Here is a 25,175-nt window from a genome sequence, read left to right on the forward strand (position 1 = left end):
TTGTCTGTGGGGCCCGGGTGCACCCCCCGCCCTGTCGCCACTCCTGGCCACCTTTCTCGTAACTGAAAGCGCAGCAACCCAGAAACCTCATCCTTAAAGGGGTGGGGAGGGCTCCGCCTCCCGCCCAACCAGCCGTCTTCAATGCCAACGGCTCTTTCCCTGTACATTCTTCCAATCAAATGGCCCCAGGGTGGGACTTGAAGCGTAGAGCCAACCGAAATGCACCTATTTCCTTCGGGCCCGCCCTCCCAGGCTTCCGATTGGCATGTTTCAAACCCACGGGAGCCAATGAGAGCGGACGCAAACGCGGCGCTCCGGCTTTCTCTCCTGGCGCGGCCTTTGAAGAAAAACTGTCGTTTGAGAATCATGGTGCGGCCTGGACTCTCCGCCGCTGCTGGTAAGTATGACCTCCAGCAGCTGTGTATTACGGGCGGGGACGAAGGGAGGACCCCGGGTGAGTCCTTTCTGCGGAAGTGACCCGATTGCTTGCCTGCCTGCCTCTGTCTCCCCGTGGGCGTTTTTGGTTCAGCGGGGACTGGCTCAAGCCCACGCTCCAGGCCTCGGTGAGAAAACGCGGCTGGGGTTCTGGGAGGCTGTGCGCGGGGCCACGCCTCCCAGGCACCCTCCCAAAGAGTCCCGCAGCAGCTCTGCAAAAAGCTGCCATTGTCACCTCGTTTGGGAAAGAACCGAGGGTCCTTGCGCGAGATCGCACAACCAGTGGAAAGCCAAGCGCTCCAGCAGTCCAGATTTGGCTTCAGGAGGAGCCGGGGTGTGGCCCTCAGGGCTACGCCGCCCGCCCAAGCTGACTGTGACAGCTGTCAAGGCGGGTCTCACCCAGACGTGGAGGTCTTCTTGGAGCACATGCGCCCTGGAAGCCGATGGGTTAAATCTGCATCGATGCTGAGGGTCCTGGGCTCCCTGACTTCCTAAATGTGTCTGGAGCCCTTTGTTGGCTTTTTAAATATTCCCTCTCAGATATCTGTCACCTGCTCCAAAATGCACAAAGTTTTGTTAATTTCTGCAACAATACCTGTCGACTGTCTCCCAGGGCCCAGGCACTGTCTTAGGCATTTTACACAACAGCCCTTAAAAATGGGCATTTCTGCCCCATTTTATCTGCTCAGCAACAGCAAGGTTTGCTAACTGGCTAGACATCATAGAACTGGGATTCCAGCCACATCTCTCAACTCCATCAGTCCTCTCAACACAGCTGTCTCCTGGGGAAGGATCAGAACCAGATATCAAAACACAGCGCAACTCAATTTAAATGAGATTGAGTTGTTTTGCACCCTCTATAGCTGTTGTTTTTGTTTGGCCGTTAAGGCATGCCTGACCCTTTGCGACCCAATGGACTGCAGCACGCCAGGCTTCCCTGTCCTTCACTGTCTCCTGGAGTTTACTCAAACTCATGTCTATTGAGTTGGTGTTGCCATCCAACCATCTCGTCCTCTGTTGTCCTCTTCTCCTCCTGCCTTCAATGTTTCCCAGCATCAGGGTCTTTTTTAGCCTATTCCAATCGCCCACTCCCCTCACTCAGTTCCTGCCCTGGACTCCCATAGTTCTTTTTTTGACCCGCTTTTATCACCACTACCAGGTTGAAACTTCTCGAAGAGAGAAATACTGACTTTTCATCCCCTCACAGATAGCTTGCTTAGAAAGAAAGTCACTATATGGATAGATGTTTGCGATGAACCTCCAGCCTAGCCTATTTTGTCCTTCATTCCAAAAGAAAGGGTTTGTGGGCAAAAATCATCACTCCTGTCAGAAGGGATTAATAAAACAAGCCCTGAACTCACCAGCTCAGGTGGGCCAGTAATAGCATTTTTCATGCAAAACTTGATAGGTTGTAGCTGAGAGCAGTGGCTCTGAGCAAGGGCTCTGGGTTGAATAAACCTGGTTTCAAAGTCTGGCTTTGTATACCATTTTGTTGTTGTTTAATTGCTAAGTCATGTCTGACTCTTGCAACCACATGGATGGTAGCCCACCAAGCTCCTCTGTCCAGAGGATTTCCCAGGCAAGAATACTGCAGTGGGTTGCCAGTTCCTTCTCCCGGGGATCCTCCTGACCCAGGGATCAAACCAGGATCTCCTGCATTGGCAGGCAAATTCTTTACTGCATGAGCCACCAGGAAATTCCCTGTATAGCCTTTATCCATGTTTAAATTTCAGACTAAAATTCCTTATAGGATTTTTTTTGCAGATTAAAGGAAGTAATGTAAGTGTAAAGAGCTTAGCATAAAATGAGACATACAAATTTTATTGTCAATGTGTATGTGAACCTGGAGGCAAGTCTGTAGTGCTCGGGACTTTAAAACATTATGGTCCAACACCAAAATCAATACAGAAAAGTGCCTTCTTTTAGAATATAAATGAGCTTGTTAAAATCTTGAGCTAAAATTCTGTTGTTTGCTTGTCTGTTTTGCAGAAGAGCGGCAGAGAAAGCTGCAGGAGTACCTAGCAGCCAAGGGAAAACTGAAGTGCCAAAACACCAAGTGAGTCTATCTCCCACAGTTATGCAAGTTCTGTTGCCCTGGTTGCTAATGGCAATTTAAAGCTCTGCCAAAACATAACCCGTTTGTTTGCAGTCTGCTCAGACTGTATTAGGATCCTAGGATTATTCAAAAAGGGCATTTTGGTGCAGGCGTGATAAAAATGTTGGCAAAGATTAAAGCATTATTATTGTGAGTCTCCCAAGGTGAGAGAGAAGGGTCTACAGTAGCACCTACAATGCTGGAAGCTTCTCCCATCTCTGCTTTGTTTGCTGGGAGAGGGATGGTCCTGGTCCTGGTGCTGCTTTCTAAAACGAGAGCCAGTTATATAATCCCTCCTCTATAAACTGCACATCCCCATCCTCTAGCCTGAGAGTATGGTTGGGTCTTCCTCTTAGCACTGACTGGGGAGTTGAACAGAATATGACGGCCTCACTCTTCTCTTTTGTCAACATCTTGTCATCTCAATGGTGTCACCACACTTACCTTAGCACTGATATGTTTTTCTCCCCAACATGTTGCTAAATTTTTAGTTGAAAATGAATTTTTACAAAGTTAGCTTTCAGCCTTTGTTTTAGCTTCCTTTTACTTTGAGTTTTTCATCTTGTTTGTAGTTTCCCTTGCAGTGCCAGAGCTTTTAAGTTTAGTTAGGTCCCATTTGTTTATTTTTATTTCCATTACTTCAGGAGGTGGGTCAAAAAGGATCTTGTTGAAATTTATGTCAAAGAGTATTCTGCCTGTGTTTTCCTCTAAGAGTTTATTAGTTTCTGGCCTTAAATTTAGATCTTTAATCCAATTTTGAGTTTTTTTCTTTTTCTTTTTTTGGCTGAGCCATATGGCATATGGGATCTTAGTTCCCCCAACCAGGAATTGTACCCATGCCACCTGCATTGGAAGCAGAGTTTTAACCGATGGACCACCAAGAAAGTCCCTTTGAGTTTATTTTTGTGTGTAGTGTTAGGAAGTGTTCTAATTTCATTCTTTTACATGTAGTTGTCCAGTTTTCCCAGTACCACTTATTAAAGAGGCTGTCTTAAAATATAGATCAATGGAATAAAATAGAAAGCCCAGAGATAAATCCACATACCTATGAACACCTTATCTTTGACAAAGGAGGCAAGAATATACAATGGAAAAAAGACAACCTCTTTAACAAATGGTGTTGGGAAAACTGGTCAACCACTTGTAAAAGAATGAAACTAGAACACTTTCTAACACCATACACAAAAATAAAATCAAAATAAATTAAAGATCTAAGTGTAAGACCAGAAACTATAAAACTCCTAGAGGAGAACATAGGCAAAACACTCTCCAACATAAATCACAGCAGGATCCTCTATGACCCACCTCCCAGAATATTGAAAATAAAAGCAAAAATAAATAAATGGAACCTAATGAAACTTAAAAGCTTTTGCACAGCAAAGGAAACTATAAGCAAGGTGAAAAGACACCCCTCAGATTGGGAGAAAATAATAGCAAGCGAAGCAACAGACAAAGGATTAATCTCAAAAATATACAAGCAACTCCTGCAGCTCAATTCCAGAAAAATACATGACCTACTCAAAAAATGGGCCAAAGATCTAAACAGACACTTCTCCAAAGAAGACATACAGATGGCTAACAAACACATGAAAAGATGCTCAACATCACTCATTATCAGAGAAATGCAAATCAAAACCACAATGAGGTACCATTACACACCCGTCAGGATGGCTGCTATCCAAAAGTCTACAAGCAATAAATGCTGGAGAGGGTGTGGAGAAAAGGGAACCCTCTTACACTGTTGGTGGGAATGCAAACTAGTACAGCCGCTATGGAGAACAGTGTGGAGATTCCTTAAAAAACTGGAAATAGAACTGCCATATGACCCAGCAATCCCACTCCTGGGCATACACATCGAGGAAACCAGATCTGAAAGAGACACGTGCACCCCAATGTTCATTGCAGCACCGTTTATAATAGCCAGGTCATGGAAGCAACCTAGATGCCCATCAGCAGACTAATGGATAAGCAAGCTGTGGTACATATACACCATGAAATATTACTCAGCCATTAAAAATAATTCATTTGAATCAGTTCTAATGAGATGGATGAAACTGGAACCCATTATACAGAGTGAAGTAAGCCAGAAAGAGAAAGACCAATACAGTATACTAACGCATATATATGGAATTTAGAAAGATGGTAATGATAGCCCTATATACAAAACAGAAAAAGAGACACAGATGTACAGAATAGACTTTTAGACTCTATGGGAGAAGGCGAGGGTGGGATGTTCAGAGAGAACAGCATTGAAACAAGTAGACTATCAAGGGTGAAACAGATCACCAGCCCAGGTTGAATGCATGAGACAAGTGCTCAGGGCTGGTGCACTGGGAAGACCCAGAGGGATGGGATGGAGAGGGAGGTAGGAAGGGGGATCAGGATGGGGAACACATGTAAATCCATGGCTGATTCATGTCAGTGTATGGCAAAAACCACTACAATATTGTAAAGTAATTAGCCTCCAACTAACAAAAATAAATAGAAGAAATAAATAAATAAAATAAAACTAACTCTGGAAAAAAAATTAAAATAAAGAGGCTGTCTTTTCTCCACTGTATATTCTTGCCTTCTTTTACTTTGAGTTTTTACTTGATGTGATTTCCTTGATTAAATAAATAAATTTAATTCATTTATTCACCAATTTACTTAATACATATAATGTATCAATCACTCTTGGTTCTAGAGATAAGGTGCTTACCAAAACAAAGCAGTCCCTGCCCTCCTGGGATGTGCATCCAAGACCAGAGAAACAAATGTCAAGTCTTGATCAAAGTTCCTGTTTGGCAGTTTATGATCTGTGAAGTTTGAATCTAAATTCTCCTCTACTTATCTTTTTTTTTTTTAAGTTTTCTGTCTCACTAGTTTTCATGTGTGCCTCTGTGTTCTTTTATTTATATCACTTTCCTCACCTAAAAATTAACTAGTTGAAGACACTTAAAAAACAAGCAAGTTTTTTTATTTTACGTTGAAGTATAGCTGATTTAATACAAATGAATTTATTTGCAAAACAGACTCAGAAAACAAACACGCTTTTTAAAGAAGCATTTATCTTATTTGGCGTTGAATCTCTAGTGCCTGGCACATTGCAGTGTTCAGGGAATGATGTTTAAATGAGTAAAACTATGCAGATATGAAGAAAACATATTTTATTAATATTGTTAGAATGTTGTATCTATGCATAGGACATCTATGAAAGGATCACAGAAATAAAATAGGTAAGAGTGGTCATGATCACCAAGGAGTGGAATAATAGGACTAAGGAAAGGATGATAAGGAGACTTCTTATTAATTATAATTTTTGAATTTTTTAGTCACATGGAAATTCTAATGATTTAAAATTATAACCACAATAATTTTTAATATTTTTAATCACTGTACTCCCAAGCCTTGCTGATTCTCCTATACTAAGAATTAATCTTATTTCATCTTTTTTAGGCCTTACCTGAAAGCCAAGAATAATTGCCCAAATCCTCCACCTTCTAAATCTGTAAGTAGAAATTAGTCTTTGCCCTTAATGCCAAGTGGTTCTGGTTACACATTCATGAAATTTACATAGTAATTATTCATCATATTACCAAACCAAAAACAGAAAGTCATAGCTCTAGCACTGACATATCTTTCCCTAGATAGTCAGTAAATCTCTGACAAATTCTCCTTTCTAAGTAATTGCTTTCAATGTGGATGCTGTAGAATCCTCAGTGGCCTGTTCCTGTTATTTACCATATTAATTCTAAACACCCCTCCCTAGTTTTCAGTTTTCTGCTACCTAGTCCTCCCTTTCTTATCAAAATTAAGTCACATGACTGAAGTATTTACTTATGAATAATGTAGAATCTAACCTTAAAACCCTGTCCTAACTTCACAAATATGACTCACTTTCTACTGAGATGTTTGATGCTTCTTCAGAGCTGTCTCAAAGTATCTCAGGCCTGCCAGCATATCCCACCACTCCATACCACTAGTCTCCAGAATGAGACAGTGTTCCTTAAGTGACACTCTGACCTTTCAAAGGCAGTGTTGTTTTAAGAGAATTAGTGTAGCAATAGAAAGTACTAGGAAGGGACTTCCCTGGTGATTCAGAGGTTAATAAGACTCCGCACTTCCTCTGCTGGGTACGCGGGTTCGATCTCTAGTCACGGAACTAAGATCCCACTTGCCTCTTGATGCAACCAAAACAAAAAAACAAAAGAAAGTATGAGGAAGAACTCAGGAGGTACCCTAACATAAGTTTATTTTGTATGTATCTTTCCGGAATTCCAGGAAGGACACTTCACTGGGACATAGTGAGCACTCAGCAAGTACCTGTTTATTTTGTTAAATAGCAATATTTGTGTGTTCACTGCATCTCTGCTTAATTCTATCAAGCTAAAGGATTCTAATATATTTCTAATAGGAACTCAAGTTATAAAAGTCATCTATTAGTGAATCTTTGTTTTGTCAGGATCAATTTTCTTAAGTTATAAACAAAATAACTAGTTTTTTTTTTTTTTTACTTTAAAAACAATGGACTAATGTTTTTACCTTTATTTGTCTTTTTAGACTATTGGACCCAAAAAGGATGTTACCAACCATGTTGCCTTGCCAGTCAAAGCTACAAGATCCATCAGCATTAAACTGCAGTCCAAACCTGCCAACATCACCAGGTCTCAGAGGCCAAAGTTGGAGCCACCAAAACTAGGCAAAAGGCTCACTTCAGAAAGTGTTTCTTCTAACCCAAACGGTAAGCCTCCTGGCAATAGTCAACAGCTGCATGGATTTGGATCGTCCACTGATGGAGAACAGCCAAGAGAAACCATGGGATCACTTAATATACAGGAACTGAAAACTACAAAGCAGCAGGTAACAGATCAAAGAACTGCTAAATGTACAAACCCTGTGGACAATATGCATGTTGAAAATGAATCCCTGGGTGGCTGTCTAAAGGAGATGAATAAAGAGAACTTGCCCCAAGGCTTACCAGACTCTGAAAGGAAGCCAAATCCTGAATCCTGGACCATAAATAAGCCCAAAAGGAATCAAACCAAAAGCACTTTGGCTCCTACCGGAGAAGTCTTGGGCAAAAGCTCAAGGAACGGTGCTGCTCTGACACAGAGAGTTAGGAAACCATTTGTTGAAGAAACACAAACCAGGGTTCCACCAGGGAAGTCTCAGCAACTCTCTAGAGGAGCAGACCTTATAAGACCAGGAGGGAAACCCCCCAAAACCCTTCCCTCTCACTTTGTCCAGACACTTAATAGATCTCAAGCCACAAAGAAAACAGTGGTTAAGGACATAAAGGCTGTAAAGGTTAATAGAGGTAAGTATGAAAGACCAAATGAAACTAAGTTACAGCCATACGCTGTTACTGAGCAGAAAGTAAAACACAGCAAACCCAGTACGCACCCCAATGCGCTTCAAGGAGGATGTAACCACAGACATCCAAACATTAAGCAAGATCATAAACCCACTCAGGCTTGTTGTAGACCTCAGACATCATATGCACTGCAGAAATCAAAAGCCATAAGCCAAAGGCCAAATTTGACTGTTGGCAGCTTTAACTCTGTCATTCCAAACACCCCTAGCATCAGAGCAAATGGAGCCACTGGGAATAAATGCAACAACAGCTGTCAGCAAAGAGCACGGACTCTGGACTCCAAGATCAAAGGCGCTCCTCCCCAGAACTGTTTTCTAAACAAGACAGCTCCCCGGATTCAAGCTGGTGGCCCAACCGTAAGTGAAAGAGGAGTCCCAGATGGGACCCAAACTAATCCACGTCAGAAGATCGCAGCAGAGGATCGAAGGTACTTTATTTTAATTCCAGAGTTTTGCAAATTGAGATGGCTAGGCAAATTGACCATCAAGAGAGCTAAAGTCAGGAAATGGGTCATAAATAATGGCTGCTGGGTAATTTTTAGCTATAACTCTTAAAAATTCAAAGCAAATATTAAGACTTGATAGAGCTGGGTGGAGATTGTTCTCTGTAATCTTCTGTATGCTTGAAATAATTTATTTTTTATTTTCCTTTTAATTTTTTTCTTTTTAATTTCTTTTTTTAAAAAGAAATTCAAGCAAAATAGTTGACCAAGAAGTAGGGGTTCCAGAGGTAGACTATTCATGCAGGAAGTGCCCCATAGGGACAGAACAGAGGCAGGGTGGGAGGAGCCAGAGTAGTGAACTTGCATAGATAGGAAGTGCAGAGATGGTAATCCTTCATCAAGCCAACTAGTGCGTAAAGCCAGAAAGGTTATCAGGGAAGAAGGAGCAGGAAGCTTCTATGAGTCTGAGCAGGCCAAGTTTCTTGGAAAGTAAACTGAAGCAGAAAGAAGTAAGCAGTTCACATAGAGTTCAGATGGTAGAAATCAGGACCTCAGGCATTAACATAGGTGATGCCTGAAACTGAGCCAAAGGATTTCATACACTTTCTGCACAGGACCATATATATTCTCATGATGTGGTGAACATCCCAGGAGAAGCACCTTGGTACACTTGGTTGGAGTAGAAAATAAGGAGATTCTTGTCAAGGGTGAAAGGACCACATAAAATAAGATGGTAGCTAAAAGGTGTAGCAGAGTGAAGTGAGGGCAGGATTTATTTTCTAATACAGTCCTGAGCACAACTGACAAGCTCTCTGCCCCCTGAAGAAACAGAAAATAAACAACTTGATTCAGGGTGAGGTGATTGAGAAAGGGAGGCTGGGATGATTTTTTTAGATAGAAGGGTCAGGGGAGGTACTTTCAACAGTGACAACTGGGCTGGGAAAAGGACAGTAACCAGAAGAAAGACAAGTCTTCTTAATAGAAAACTGAATGCAAAGACCTGGAGCTGGTGAACAAGGAGGTCAGGGTCCCTACCCTGGAGCTCACAGTCTAGACCACATAACCTACAGTGGATCATAAGATAGTCTGATTACAATTGACCAGCGTTGATGACCAAAAAAGGAGGAGTCCTTTGAGGGAATAGATCTTCATTCCTAGAGTGTTCCTTCAGCACCTACAATGTGTCAGGCACTGAGAGATACAGTGGGGTGTACATGGTCACAGTCTACTTTCAGGGAATGGTTTTTTTCTGATGTGTATATGGAAAGTACTAGAATAATAAATTTATGGCTTTCAAGTCCTGGGAATGAGTTGACTTTAGAAAAGGCAAATTCTAAGAGTGTTAATAGTTGTTGATTTTCTGGCAAAAGCAAAACAGTAAGGACAGCAAACAGATCTGTGATTGCTGGGAGTTGGATGTGGGTGGCATGGCTGACGACCAAGAAATATCAGGGAATCTTTAAGGGTGTTATATCTTGATTATAGTCACAGTGACATGATATTCATGCATTTGTCAACGTGCACAGAACTGTGTGCCAGAAAAGGTGAATTTTACAGTAATTAAACACTTAATGTGTTCCAAACACCATGCTAGGCACTAGGCCATCCAAGGTTTCCGTCTTCACAGACCTCGCTTTCCAGTACAGAAGATATTAATAGAGTACCAACACATTGATTAAATAAGATTAATTACAGAAAATTACCCCTTCAAGGAGGTTTCATTTGAGTAGAGGACCAAAGACTGATAGTACAAGGCCCGAGACAGGAATGAGCTTGGGTCAGGTGACTGGAAGGAAGCCAGGGCTCCTGGATGGCAGGGAGTGAGCAGGAGAGTGGTGAGACGTGAGTCTGGAGGAGTAGGCGGGTGGCACATTGCTCTGCGCCTCTGGCCATGGAGAACATTTTGAATTTTATACCAAGAGCCATGAGAAGTTCCTGGCAGTGACTCTGGTTTACCTTGTAAAGATCACTAGCAGCTGTGCACAGGATAAATCTGAAAAGGATTAGAGTGGAAGCAAGGAGGTGACTTAGGAGGCTTGCTGCAGCGTTCCAGGCAGAAGGTAATGGTGCACTGGACCAAGAATAGTAGCAGTGGGGACAGAAGCAGTACTGACTATATGATGATGTGTCAGATGCAAGGAAAGAAAGGACTACTCACGACAACTTCTAGTTTTAGGCCCTAGCAGCTGGGTAAGTTGGGATAGTATTTACATATGTAGGGAAGGCTCTTTGGGAAAAGATTTAGAGGTGAAAATCAAGAGCTTTGTTTTGGATGATATTAAATTTTAAATACCTGCCAGACATCAAGTAACAGATATCAATTAGGCAGAGGGTTTTACAAAGTTTGGGGCCCTAGGGAATGATCTGGGCTGAAATGTACATTTGTGAGTCTTAAAAGTGTAGTTGTGATTTAAAGAAGCTGAAGAGCCTACATGCAGATGCTTGGGTCCTCATATTTTGGTGCCACCACCAACAGTAGTCTGTGGACTGCCTCAAAGCAGGGGTGCAGAGTGTGAACAGTGTGGGGAAGGTGAGGCCTAGGACTTGGTGCCATCAGAGACTAGCTACCTAAGAAAGGAGCCCTGAAATTATTGACCCTGGTAGGGGGAGCAGGGGTCCTGTGTCATCAGGAGAGGCTTAAGGAACTGGACCAAGTGGGTCACTTTGGTCAAGACCCTACTGAGGGCAGAATATAGGTTTGCCACATCTGGTTGAGTGGCAGATACAGAGCTTATGAGAAGAGAAATGGAGTGCTGAGTTAGTGATCTCGAAGATGGAGGGATGTCTTGAGAAAGCAATTGTTAGAAGTAGCATACAGGTGAAATAAAATTTTCAGGGAATAATATTGAAGAATAATCAGGGAATTATTGAGATAGTGAAGGACAAGGAAGCCTGGCATGCTGCAGTCTGGGTCACAAAGAGTCAGACATGACTTAGCGACTGAATAACAATCAGGAAATTAAGGAATTTGAAGATGGAGATGCTAACCACATGTTTCCTACTACTCCATCTGGCATCTACCCTTCTGAAGGGTGGGAGCAACCAGTGCCTCCTTAACAATTAGTAACTTGTTTTTAAAACATTCTCCCGATTTTGCAGTTGAAGGTGTGCAGTGCTAATCTATGCTGGTCGTACTTTAGAATCTTAAAACCATGTACCAGAAAAAAAACCCTAAACCCGTTCCCTGTTTTAATTGTATAACAGGAAACAATTGGAAGAATGGCGGAAATCTAAGGGGAAAATCTATAAACGGCCTCCTATGGAGCTTAAAACAAAAAGAAAAATAATAGAGGAAATGAATATTTCATTCTGGAAGAGTATGGAAAAAGAAGAGGAAGAAAAGAAAGCACAACTTGAACTGTCCAATAAAATTAACAGCACTCTGACAGAATGTCTGCAACTCATTGAAAGGGTGAGTGAGAACGATAATCTTCCAAAGCTTTGCCAAGTCTTAGGGTTTTTAAACACTTTTCTTAAGTATAGTTTCGGGGAGACAACCTCTGTCTAAGCAGAAATTTAGCTACTCCTTTTAACAAGGAGGAGTGATAGTAATAATAATATACATACTTAAATAATGGCTCCTGGTATGCCAGGTACTGTTCTAAGCACTTCATTTATATTATCTCATACAATTATCATAACAACTCTTACTATATTCACTTTATAAATGAAGCTGAAGCCCAGAGAAGTTGGGAAATTAACCCAAGCAGTCTGGATCCAGAATGATCCAAAAGGAACTTTGCCTTCTTTGTGTATCAAGGTCCAAAGAATTCACATTTGACATTTGGAGATGAAGCTATAGTCAAAAGGCAAGGCCTAGCCTCCAAATTTAGCTTTGGTCTTATCCTTCAGGTTTGACTAGGTAATGTTTCATATCAGTTAAGAGTCAAGTCAGGAAAAGAGAAACACAAGAAATCTCAGTAGAAAGAATGTAATATGAAGATCACTTTCACAGTGTCTCATGTGAGTTCCCTGGAAGCAGACCCTACGAGGAGAATTTGTGTGGAAGTAGTTTACTAGGAAGAGGCTCCAAGGGACAACTGGGAGGGGAGTTGGGGATATGGGATCAGAGCAGAAAGAGGGCAGGCAGGATGTGGTCTCAAGCAGAGTTCATGGAGGGTCACTGCAGCACCTGGGAGCTCCAGAGACAGCGCAGGTCTCCTCTCTCAGAGCTGTCCTGATCGGGGCAAGGAAACTGTGGCATTAGTCATTCCATGGTCATTGATTAACGGCTGCCCTTGAGGGTCAAAAATGCCCAGTCCCTTCTGACTCCATGGACACATCACAAAGAGGCACAGATGCTGCCTGTAAAGTACTCTGTGAGCCTGTGTGCACAGAAATGATAAGGGAATCATCAAAGGAGAGAGGGGTGCCACACACAGAACTGACAGCAGAAATGAGTCTCAGTAACAGTGGCAGTAACTGCAGGAAGCAGCTAGCAGCATTCACTGGGTCTAGGGGAACAAAGAGAGGTTGGGGACGTCAGAACCTAGAAGCTGGGAGAGACAAACCCTGGTGTAAACGGGACTCCAGCTCTTAGGATGCTGGTACCACAGGAGCTGCAGGAGGGCCCTATGGGGCTGGGATTCAGACCTGGAGAAAAGGATCCTAACTACCCAGTTGGGGCTTTTGCCTCTGAAGGAGCACAGTGAGGCAGGATCCATGCATGCCAGGGTAAAAAAGGTAGAGGCTAGAACCAACTGCTGCTGCCAGAGTGAAGGACCGTTAGTGGGGTGATGAAAGCAAACGAGAAAGAGGAAGTCCCCTCTTCTCCAGCCTGCAGCCTTCCTCTCCTGCCCCACACTGGCGGAACCCATCAAGGAACTGCTGTCAAAACAGAAAGTGATTTAAAGACTTAGAGAATTCTGTACATCAAAGCAGAGGATAAAAGGTGGGTTTAGAGCTAAGACACTGAAGTTCAATAACTGACACGTTCTCGTTTGTTGCTAGTTTGATATTTCCATTTTGAGGTCTTCAACCCAGAAGTTACCTTAGAAAAGTATCTTTTAACTTCCAGATATGTAGTTGGTTTTGTTGGTGTTGGGTTTTGTTTGTTTGTTTTTGTTTTTCTGGCTACTTGTCTGTCAATTTTTAATTATACTGCTTTGTGGTTGGTGAATGTAGCCTATGATGGAATTTGTTGAAATTTTCTTTCTGATCTTAATGTCTGATCAGCCTTGGTGAATGTTCCAAAAGTGTTTGAAAAGTGTATGTATTCTCGGTTGAACAGAAAATTCTACATGGATATCCATTAGATCAAACTTAGGAATTTTAAATAGCACAATTATTTTTTTGTTCATTTACTTGCTTTTTTTTTGCTCTGAAAAAAATATACCAAAAGTCTTTTACTGGCACTGTGATTTCATAATGTCACTTTGTCTATCAATGTTTACTTTCTATTTTTCAAAGTTATGTTGTTAAGTGCATAAAGATTCATGACTTGCTCTGATTTTTCTTTTGTCTGATATTAATCTTGCTACACCTGCTTTGTTGTTGTTACAACTTGTCTGGTGAATCTTTCCCTATCTCTCTATTTTTAAAGGTATGTCTCATATGAATACATAGTTTAATTTCTCTAACAAAATATGGAAAACTCTCTGCTTTTAAAAAGTGCATTTAGCCCATGTACATTTATTGTAATTACATATATGTTTAACTTTATTTCTGCCATTTTATTTAGTAACTCAATTTACATGCAGTGTTTTTTGGCTTATTTTTCTTCATGTCTTTGTTTGATTCAGTTTTTATTTCATAAAGAAAGCATATAAATTGAATTCACAAAAGAAAGTGTGAAGTATGAGTTCAAACATGGTGTGCAACTATATATCATATTCTTCTTGTGGCTATTTTTGTTTCAAGTCTTCCAGTTGAATTCTAAAATTCATTCACGAATAACTTTATGGTTTTTGAATGGTAAACTTTCTGAGTTGTTATGCTTATAAAAATGTCATCATTTCATCTTCATGTTGAATTCATAGTTTGACTGGGGGAAATTTCTAAATTCAGATGGTTTTTCCTGGAAGATTTGAAAGTTTCTGTTTCATTTTCTTTCTTGCATCTGGAATTGTTGATTTATTAAAGTCTCATGTCAATCTCTCATTCCTCTGTAGGTAATCTTGGTTTTTTTTTTCCCTCTCTGGATGAATTTAAGATTTTCTTTTTATCCTTGGTTTTCTGAGTATGGGTCTTTTTTCATCCATCTTGCTTAGCTCTCTGGGGACCTTACAGTCTGAACACTTGTTTCTCTGTTCAGTCCTTGGGAATTTTCTTGTATAACTGCAGTGCATGTTCAGCTTTGTTCTTTCTCTGTGTCTTTGAAGAAATTCTATTACATGGATATTGGAATGTATCCAATATAGATGTATCTAATAAATATATCCAATATAGAGTATAGATGTGTCCTCCAGAACTCTTTTATATACTTCATTACTTTGTTCTGTTTCACTGGGTTCTGGAAGAATTCCACAGCTGGATTTTCAGCTCACTGATTTATTCTTCAGCAGTGCCACTGTTCTGCCCATCGATTGATTCTTTTTCATAACATTGATTCTAGTTTTATGATGGCAGTATTTTCTTATCACTCTGAAGATATTGACTACAACACTCTTAAAATGTATTCCTCTTTGTGCCCTCAGCTGTTTGCACCAGTGTTCATTCTTCTGGTTGTTGAGTTTTATGCCTCTTTCATGCAGTGTTGATTTCCTCAGACATTAGTGATTCTTGACCGTGAGCTTACCGCTGTGTCTTTCCCATCTCAGGAAGAGTAGGAGGTGCTACTTGGTTCATTGTGAGCATAGTAGCTCCCATTTTCCTTCTAGTCCATGTCACTGTGCTGCTCTTGATACAAGGCAGAAAGGGTCCAAACCTATGAAGCCATTATAAAGTTCCTTTGTGTGTGGTTTAACCTTCTTTATATAGAGTGACTCACACACACACACACACACACACACACACATACCTGCATGGATCCTCGACACATACACATGTACATCCATGACCCTTTCACGCCTATGCATCCTTATGCTTCTGTTAGTTAAGCAGAAATTCTGGCCACTCTTCAGTGTTCGCATTATTATGACCATGTAAAAAATACATGGAAGGTTGATTACTCTAGGGTTTGGTTTGGTTTTGGTTTTGCATAAACAGGTAGAACAATTTCTTACTTTGAGCTATGATAAACATTTTTCTATTTGTTAACTCTTAAAATTTAATGATCAGTGCAAAAACTCTTCAAAACTATTTAAATAGGTGCATTTTTTTATATAAACTACTTCAATAAAATTGAATATTTTTAATTAAAAAAAAACACTTATCAGACTGATTTCTGCAAACCTGCTATGGTAAGTATTAAAAGATGTGAAAATAACAGCAAGACAGTAACAATTACCTTTGGGTATTTTTCTTTTTTTCCAGGGTGTACTTTCTAATGAAGTATTTGCCATTTTGTCCAGTATTCCTGAGGCTGAAAAATTTGCTAAATTTTGGATCTGCAAAGCAAAGTTGTTGGCAGGCAAAGGCACCTTTGATGTTATTGGGCTCTATGAAGAGGCCATTAGAAATGGGGCCACAGTAAGTATCTGTCTTGAGTGGGTGACTTCTTAAAACTCCTCTTTCATATGAGTTCTCTGTTGTTTGCAAAATGGCAGTTATATAATGTAATGATAAAGGTTCTAATTTACTTCATAAAGTTGTATACAAAATATGAAGTACAATATGTCCTTTGTGAACATTTTAATTGAAATTTTTATTTTCTAGAAAATAGTGTCACATGTAAACAAATAGAGTCACTTTCTTGTCAAGTGAATATGTCTCACTTAACACTCATTGTAGAAATGCGCACTTATGGGAAGCAACAGCATAGAAAATTATAGTATAACATCAATATCCAATACTTAGAAAGTCATACCTCACCGTAAAGAACCTAAAAAATATATTAAACCCAACACATCAATATCCATAGATCAATCATTCAAGGCCAGTTCATGAAGTAACTTGTGATTCTAAAACCTAGTAAAACCACTGTCTATATATAATTTAACAAAGACTGCATCAAATAGTCTTAAAACTCTTTTCCCTATAATATCATTTTCTATGTCATTGTATGTTCTACCATACCTTTTCCATGATTGTTCAAAATCAGAGTTTTACATGGTCATAGTTTAAATAGTTTGATAAAGTCTATACCATAAGGCCTATTTCCCTTCCCTCTCATTTCCCACTGACAGCAAAATGAGTATTTTGTTACCTTGATAATTTCAGATAATGTGCTAAAATTACTACTTCTTGATTTTTTTATCTTTAGACATGATTTGTAGACTTCTAACTCTGCAGGATGAGGATCTAACCCTCTTTTTCACACACATCTGCACAGATCCCCAGCACACACACAGACACCCCATCACCCCTGAAGACTTCACTGTCCTCGATATTTCCATTAGAATCATACAGACATTCTGATCACTGTCTAGTGCTCACATTGTCATAAATAGGTGAGACGTATACACTGATCCATGTAGTACATATTATGGTTACTTTGCCTTTTAAGTATGGTTTTCTAGTTTTCCTGAAATTATTTTCTTGTTTTCCCTTTGCTTAGTATTTCCAAACTCTTCTATAATTATCTATATTTTTCAATACTTTCAAAATATTACATTCTGTTGATTTCTTTTCCTTGGGTTCTTCTTCTTTTTTTTTTCCTTTGGTTATGCTAGGTCTTCACTGCTGCACTGCTGGGCTTTCTCTGATTGTGGTGAGTGACCAACTGGTGGTTCTTCACCCCCATCTTTATCAGTTGTCATTCTGGGATCTCCTTTCACCAGAACTATCAAGTTACCTTTTCTTCCTGCACTGCCTGACTCTTCTCCAATGCTTTTTCTTCTCTCATCTCCTTTTTTTTAAGGAAGAATGGGGTGTTTGGTTGGTTGTATTCTCTATTGTTCTTTAGAGGTTCTACTCAGATGCTGGTAAAACTGGACTATTTGTATGTGTATGAAGTAGGTTTTAAAAACTTATTAAAAACTCTGGTCACAGATGAGGCTTTACCACAGAGTGATCTGGCTGAGTCAGCTGATTGAAGAACCCCCAATATCAGTATCTTCTGGTCGTTCCTCTAAGGCTGGTCATATTCTCTGAAGAAGGCTCATTCATCCTCCTTCCCAAGAACCAGGAACTGAGCTACCAGTTCCCCTTATTGGGGAAAAGGGAGCTGGGAGTCTCAACCTTCAGCGTGGAAACTTTCATTTATCCCTTTTTTCAGCAAACACCCCCACCCTCAGTCTTGCATGACAATACCCAGAGACTTGGAGCATATGTGCCTGCTGCCCTGTTGGGGTGAAGGTGGGCGGGGCAGAGCCACCAGTCTGCCTGGAGTTCAGGGATGCAGGGTGGATTTGGAGGTCTGATTGTTTTTATTGACTGATTGGCCAAACCACCAGCTTTCAGGCTCTTCCCTGACCAGGGATGGAATCCAGGCCTGGCAGTGAAAGCACCAAGTCCTAATCCCTGAACTGCCAGGCAATTCCCAGGTGTGACTGCTTTTTGACAGACGTTCTCGAGCCCTCCAGCAATTCCTGAACCTTTCAGAGGCTTTGGGGTTGAATCAGATTCTTTCTCAGCCAAACTGCCAGCATAGAATTTGACTCTTTCATTGGTCAAGTTGGTTACCTCTTCCTTCTACATTCTTGTTGCTATTTCTTCTATTCTCTGTGGCTATTCCCTCCTTTTAACCCCTTTTTAAAATCATTTCAGAAGAGTTTCAAGAGGGATTAGGCATATTTGTGTACTCAATCTATCATCTTTAACCAGAGGCTTATTAAAATATATACTTAATGAGTGTTTAATATAATTAAGATGCTTTGCAATGTATTCTGTACATTTATTCCCATTTCCTTAAGTGTTTAGCTTAAGCATTTTTGCTTTTGTAAAAATGTATAGACAGCTTTGCTTTTATGCTCTATTTTCAGTTTGTATCTGTTATTTATTTGATACAGGGTCCCAGGTCAGGAAGACCAGCCTCTAAATACTGTGTTCCTATGAGAAAGTACAGTTCATTTGTGATGTTCTGTTTCATGGCATTGTTTTCATACTTTAAAAAGGAAGGGGGGGGAAGGAAGACTATCTCAGATAATTTTATCAGAAAATTACTTTTCTGTGATAGCTTTTAGTTTAGTGTTTTTTTATATTATGTTACCAAATAAAAGAATGAAAGGAAAAGCTGGGGGAAAATTGTCTAAAATGCTAACTAAAGGTTATATTTAGTTATATTTAGATGATGGGATTATGGGTAGTTTTCCTTTTTAACTTTGACCTATTGTTCAGTTGTGTGTATTGACATATGACTTTCATGATAAAAACAAAAATTCAGTTAAGACAACACTTAAAACATATATAAGATTTTCTGTATAGCTTAGTTCTGTATCTTTGGATTAGAATCTTGATATGGGAATACATCTTTGATGGGATCATGTCAGTCAATAAGAAACCCAATTTGATTTAAAGAAATTTAATTATAGACAACGTTCCATGAATTCATCTCTTCATTAAAGTCAAGCATGCCAGCATTTAAACCAATATTTTTTCTCTTCCTTTATTTTTCCTGTAAAGCTAAAACTGAAGCCTTTTAAATGTTACTTATAGTTAGACAAGAGATTAAAAAGGGAAACATTCTTGTTATAAAAAGTCTATTTGATGTTAAACAACATCATAAATTCCTTGGGTCATTTTTTTCCATGAATGTTTTTAATATACCATTCGTTGTTAAACAACATCATAAATTCCTTGGGTCATTTTTTTCCATGAATGTTTTTAATATACCATTCGTGTATTTTCTTCCTTCTAGCCAATACAAGAGTTGCGAGAAGTTGTCCTTAATATTTTGCAAGACCAAAACAGAACCACAGAAGGTACTGCTATTTTGTTTTTAAATTCATTCCCTCTAGTTACTCAAGCAAAGGTCACTGAGGAACACATATAGGGAAAGAAGAATTTTAAGTTCACTGAAATGCCTCTTGCTTCTTGGTTTCCCTGGTGTGGACCTTTCAGCTTTCATCATTAGCTGATTGATTTCTATTATTACAAGTAAATATACTGCTCCAACACCAAACAAAGGTTTCCCACCAGAGCATCCTGGACCAGGGTGACTTGCTTCCTTGGAGAGAAGACAAGAGGCTCTTTACCAGGAGAGACTGAGCCAGAGAGGAGAGGTACTTTAGTTTAAGTTATGTGTTTAATTGTTACATGCCCACCCACCTGGATACATCCAAATTCATGTTCTACCTTTAAAACATAGCCATCTCAGGAATCATTTCACATAGTTCACAATTGCTGTCATTGGTCAAAACCTTTAGAGAATTCTTCTATGAAAAATGTGCCAAATAAAGCGAGTGGCACATTATATATACAATATAATTACAATATATATAATTATATTTGTGATATGAACAGGGTTGGGGGGAAGACAGCTTGAGAAAATAAAATGGATTACTTTTATAATCTTAAAAGGTGACAAATCTTTTTCCATTAAGAGTAGATTGAACTTTGGGGACCAATCAAGCCATGTGGAATTACAGCCAACTAACCCATTACTTTTAGGAATAAGATTGTAGTATATATATACTCAATGGTACCCTTACTGAGAACGATGCTACAATTCAGATATTTGTTTATAATATATGGCAGTGTTCTTTAAAGGATTAAAAAAAGAGAGAGAGACAGGAATTCATGCCTTTTTCCACCTGTTGGCCTCTCTTGGGGTCTCAGCCTCCAGCCATAGTATATCTATCTGTCTCAGTCAAATTTCCTTCCCTTCATTTTGGTTGCTATGTTGGTTAGGCTATGAAGCATATTGTGTTAACACAAGACATTTACACCTACGTCCAAGGTGAGAGCCATTTGGTCATCCCTGGGTCCAAGGGGATCAGAAGGTCAAGTGGGTTAACCCTAATGAGCTAGGAGAATTGACCCAAGGTGTGGAATGAGGGTAAGAGGCCAATGGTTAGTCACTAGGGGAGCTCCTTCAAGAATGAATAAGACTGGGGATGTATTTAGAATATTGAAAGGGTAGCAGGGATCCATTCTCACAGGCCCAAAGGCTGTGTGGAGGACTGGTTAGGAGGAGGCTTAATGCAGCAGCATATTACTACAAGGCTTAGTGGGAAAAGCTAGTTGTTAAGTCCCACTCCAAATCAGTTACTCTTTATTTAGCATATGGAATCCATAAGAATCACTAAGAAGTCATGGAGATATTCCTGTTTCACTGTATTAATTTTTTTAGCTTCAGTATTAAATTGCTAAGTCTTTCCTTTTGACCTTATATACATAGGAATTATCTCTAACTCCTTAGTTGCTGAAACTAATATAACATCAGTAGAAGAGCTGGCCAAGAAGACAGAATCTGGAGCATCTTGCCTTTCCCCAAAAGAGATCGAACAGATGTCAGTAACACCCCAAATAACAAAGTCAGAACAGGATGGTCATCCTGGTATCAAATTACAGATCGCCCCAATCCCTCGGTAAGCACGTTGTAAAGTTTTTGTGTTCGCAGGTCTAAATTAAGTTCAATTGTCAGCTTCTCCTCTGAAGATCCGGAATACCAGCAGATTAGTGATATGAATACTTCCTGCCTCATATGAGCAGGATCTAATCCATCTTTGGTGTTAAGGGAAAGAGGGGAAGGAGAGGGGTGGAACCCATGCCAGGGAGAAAGTCCTTTCTCTGTACACACCCCACCCCACCACAGCACCTCCAAGGAGATCTGACCTTCCTGTGAGGAAGGAGTTGCCAGAGTCAGGAGCGGTGTTGGAGTGGAGTCACCCCTTCCTCCTGGAATCAGTCCTCCCCCTTCACCCTCTTTTGTCCTGCAATGGCAGATCCCACCTACCTTTCCTGGGGGTCAGGAGTGGGAGTACTGCACAAATTGCTAAGCAAGGGCAACCTCTGGAGCTATGGGAAGGAAGGGGCCGTGAACAGCCTGTAAGAACAAGGAGGGCTGTCAGGACTGTACTAGTTAGAGGCTGCTCATGTATCAAGTGTTTGGTTTTGAAACAAGTGGAAGTTTAAGACAGAATGTGTAATAATTTAAGGAACTGTGTCAGGGTATCAATGTCATTGTTCGTGCTCTTGAAAGGAAAATTTCAAACAAAAGCACCAAAACCATAAGTTCTTTGTCTTACTTTCCTGGGGAGCACAGCTGAGCTTCTTCCACTCTAAACACCTCTCTCAGATGTGTCATTTCCCCACTATACTCCGCTCATGGGTGGATGAAGTTAAGCTGCTGATGTGAAAGCCACCTCTCACTGGCTTGGGAACTTTTAGGAGCATTTTCAGCAGACTGGCCATGAGTTTTATAAGACTAATGTAATCTGTGATTTTGTTTCCTGTGGCCAGAATTCACTCCGTGGAAAGTCTCTGCAGCTTATCTTTCAGGCTAGTATAAGAATGCATATTATAAGAATGCATGATAAGAAAGCCCTTACCAGGAAGATGCCCAGTTTGCTGCAATCTCCATCTGTGGTTTGGTCCACCATCTTAAAAGATGTTTTTGGATAATTTACTGTCGAAGCTAGAAAGTGTCTTTGAATTCTTTAGTCAAGCCTTTTTTGGTGTTAGGCCCAATTTCCCCAAAGGATGTCAACTCTGTGGAAGTTTATGGAATGAACAAACACCAACTGCCAAGTAGTTGACTTCAAACAAAACCACACTTAGCACTTCATTCAAAGAAATCCCTCTGCTGACACCATCTGACAACAGATGGACTCCACCCAGTCCATTCTAACATTCAGGAAACGTCCGTCTTAGGATGAGAGCTGCCCTAGACACATCTCTTGTATCAGTCAATGTTGAGATTCTCTCGTGTTTTATTAGAGAATAAGAAAAAAATAATAAGTAGAATTTTGAAAGGAGTTACAAGGTTTTGAATGCACCTCTTGCTCTCTTAGGATAAGTGGGATGCCAGAGGTGCAGGACATGAAGCTGATCACACCCGTGAGGCGTTCGGCCAGGATCGAACGAGCCGTGTCCCGCTACCCGGAAATGCTGCAGGAACACGACCTCGTGGTGGCTTCTCTCACCGAGCTCTTAGAAGTGGAAGAGACCGAGTGCTTTATATTCCGCAAAAATGAGGCTTTGCCTGTAACGTTAGGGTTTCAAGTCCCTGAATCATAATTTTTTGATGCTTTCTTTTTTAAGAGACATTTCAGAGCCTCCATGAGACAAGAAATGTACTTACCCAGGTGACCTGGGAGAAACTGTACAATGGAGAGGCATTGTGGATGCAGGACATGGGCCCTTGGAACTTGAAAAGTAACTCACCGGGACTGACTCTCAAATTTTATATCCCTGCAGGAAAGTCTGGTTTATTTAAGACTGGAGTTGGCCACAGTTTCACAGCATACATAAATTTCCAACTTTTGAAAATTAATTTATCCCACAAGTACAGAAAATTTTATAATTTTATTGACCTACCTTAATCCCACCATAGTTACTTTTATATCAGGAAGTCAGATCCACAATATGATAAACTTTCCTTCCTGCATCTGCCCTAGCAGAGAGGGCAGGTCCTCACAGCCTGAAAGACCAGAGCCTAGACACTGGCCTTCCCCACTTAGATGGAATGTAACCCACCATCTGGTTAAATGCCCTCATTTAGCTGATGAGCTTACACCAGCCATGCCTTGGCTTAGAGGTCAGAAATGACTTTTCTGTGTGATCTTTGACTTCCCTCACAGATCCCTGGAGATGAGGGGTAATTCCCATCCTCTCTGTGCCTGGTTTCCTATAATGATACACAATCCTGAATTGGGGTGGTCATTAAGCTTTTTATATTCAAACCTAGTTTGCATTTATTATTCAGAAATGCTTCAGAATAAAGCAAAAGGGAGTAGCAGAGAGCAGTGGGGAGAGGACCCTTGCCTCTTCAGTTCTATGCTCTGTAAGGGACATCTGGCCTGAGAAGACCACCTAAGCCCCAGAGACTCCCCATTCACCTTTCCCAGTCAGAATCATTGTGTAAATATAAAGTACAAAGGACCTAGTTGATGTATTTTAGATTTCAGTTTTCTTGATATTTATATTATCTTAAAAAAAATTAACCTTTGTTCATTCCTGCTTATTTATCTTATTTATTACAGAAAACTGTGATGGTAGCTTGGCCTAGAGAATTAGGGGTGTCTCTGTGGAAACACAGGCTTCCCAGGTAGCTCAGTGGTAAAGACTCTGCCTGAGAAGTAGGAGACCTGGGTTCGATCCCTGAGTCAAGAAGATCCCCTGGAGAAGGAAATGGCAACTCACTCCAGTATTCTTGCCTGGGAAATCCCATGGACAATGGAGCCTGGCGGGCTACAGTCCATGAGGACCCAAACGGTCAGACACAGCTTAGCGACTGAACAACAACAACAACTGGGAAATACCAGTAGGCCTCACAGGGAACACCCACTACCTGGGAGAACTCACCTTGATCTGACCCCCAGCCTCACCCAGGGTGCGGATGTTCCCACTGTGAGACAAGCAGAGCCATCTCTAAGATGTATAAAAACAAGATTCTAAAACTGAACTATAAAACCCTGAAGCTAATAGACTAACTCTCAATGAGAAATAAACTGTCACCACAATGAAAATGCAGGAATCCATGCAGCCAGCCCTTTTCTCCCCTTATAGACAGACTCACTTCATCTGTGAAGCCAAATAATGCTTAGAAGGCACAAAAGCTGAAAATGGGGACTGAGAGAAATCAAATATTAAGAATCGGCAGACAAGAGTCAAGCTCATCCCTCCTGGTTCTCAAAAGAGCAACTTCACCATTGCCAGTTCTTAGCAGGATGTCTCGATACCATTCTGGGTTCTGACAATGCAGGATAAATTATTGGCATCTAATAATGTGTAGTTTCCAAACTGACAAATTGGAGGTTTTAAGCAGCCTGATTAGACTAAGTGGCATCTTCAAGATCTAAAAGGATGTGGAAATGATAGTGGATGGTACAGCAGCTGCAGAAAACTACACCCTGATTCTAGAGCTCTTTGTAGGTTCTCAGTAATCCTCTTGTTCAGTAAATAGCTGTTCCTAGAAACCAGAACAGGCGGGAAGGAAAGAAGGCAGGCTCTTAATCGCTTGGCAGGAAGATTCACAGGGAATTGTAGCAGAGATTCGGGCTTTAAACAGTATTAAATCTAATGTGTAGGGACAGCTTCTTAGGAGAGGGGAGTATGAGTATTGAAGATAAACAGGGATGGTTATGTGTTGACATCTGGTGCAGAATGTCTGGGAAGCAGGAGACAGGGAAGGGAGAAGCTATGACCATTATTACTGTTTACTGGGTAGCAGTTACACCTGCTATAAAAGACATCCATCATGCCTGCTGGGAATGCAGTCCTAATAAGAACACCCTAGGGGCTTCCCTGGTGGTCCAGCAGGTAAGACTCCACACTCCCAATACAGAGATCCTGGGTTTGATCCCTGATCAGGGAATTAGATCCTACATAACACAACTAAGACCTGGAGCAACAAAATAATAAAAATAGATAACTATCTTTAAAAAAGAGCACCCTAATTTCCTGATGACCACCTCTTTCCTGCTCACAGTCTGTAGCTTAAGAGGAATGAACTCCACCCACCAGAACATATGACCCAGGTCAGGCCAACCAGCACCCAGTATCTCTTGGCTAATGATATTGACTGGACAATGGGTTGTGTCTCACACAAAACCAGTGAGACTTTTCCTGGTAGAGTTGCCAAAGAGATAGGATGGGAATCTGTAAATCTACTTATACCGATGGAGAAAAAAAGCCTACCTGAGAATGGCACCAATATGGAATAAGCCTGAGGGCTGGAGAGAGTGAGGTGACATCCAGTGACA

At 40.7% G+C, this 25,175-nt stretch overlaps 1 protein-coding gene across 2 annotated transcripts; it reads left to right on the forward strand.

Moving 5' to 3' along the window:
• The first annotated feature begins 314 nt into the window (after positions 1-314).
• On the forward strand, positions 315-23,419 carry CKAP2L (cytoskeleton associated protein 2 like). 2 transcript variants are annotated; one of them, XM_065929181.1, is made up of 9 exons: positions 315-397; positions 2,425-2,491; positions 5,969-6,020; positions 7,073-8,313; positions 11,533-11,740; positions 15,742-15,897; positions 19,166-19,229; positions 20,648-20,837; positions 22,263-23,419. In XM_065929181.1, exons 1-9 carry the CDS (start codon positions 367-369, stop codon positions 22,486-22,488), a joined length of 2,235 nt encoding a protein of 744 aa, XP_065785253.1. In that variant the 5' UTR covers positions 315-366; the 3' UTR covers positions 22,489-23,419. The 2 variants fall into 2 exon arrangements, with proteins under 2 accessions (XP_065785253.1, XP_065785254.1); XM_065929182.1 differs by having other exon boundaries at positions 20,669-20,837.
• The last annotated feature ends 1,756 nt before the right edge of the window (positions 23,420-25,175 follow it).

The sequence above is a fragment of the Muntiacus reevesi genome, chromosome 3 (genome assembly GCF_963930625.1).
Source record: "Muntiacus reevesi chromosome 3, mMunRee1.1, whole genome shotgun sequence".
NCBI classification, from domain to species: Eukaryota; Metazoa; Chordata; class Mammalia; order Artiodactyla; family Cervidae; genus Muntiacus; species Muntiacus reevesi.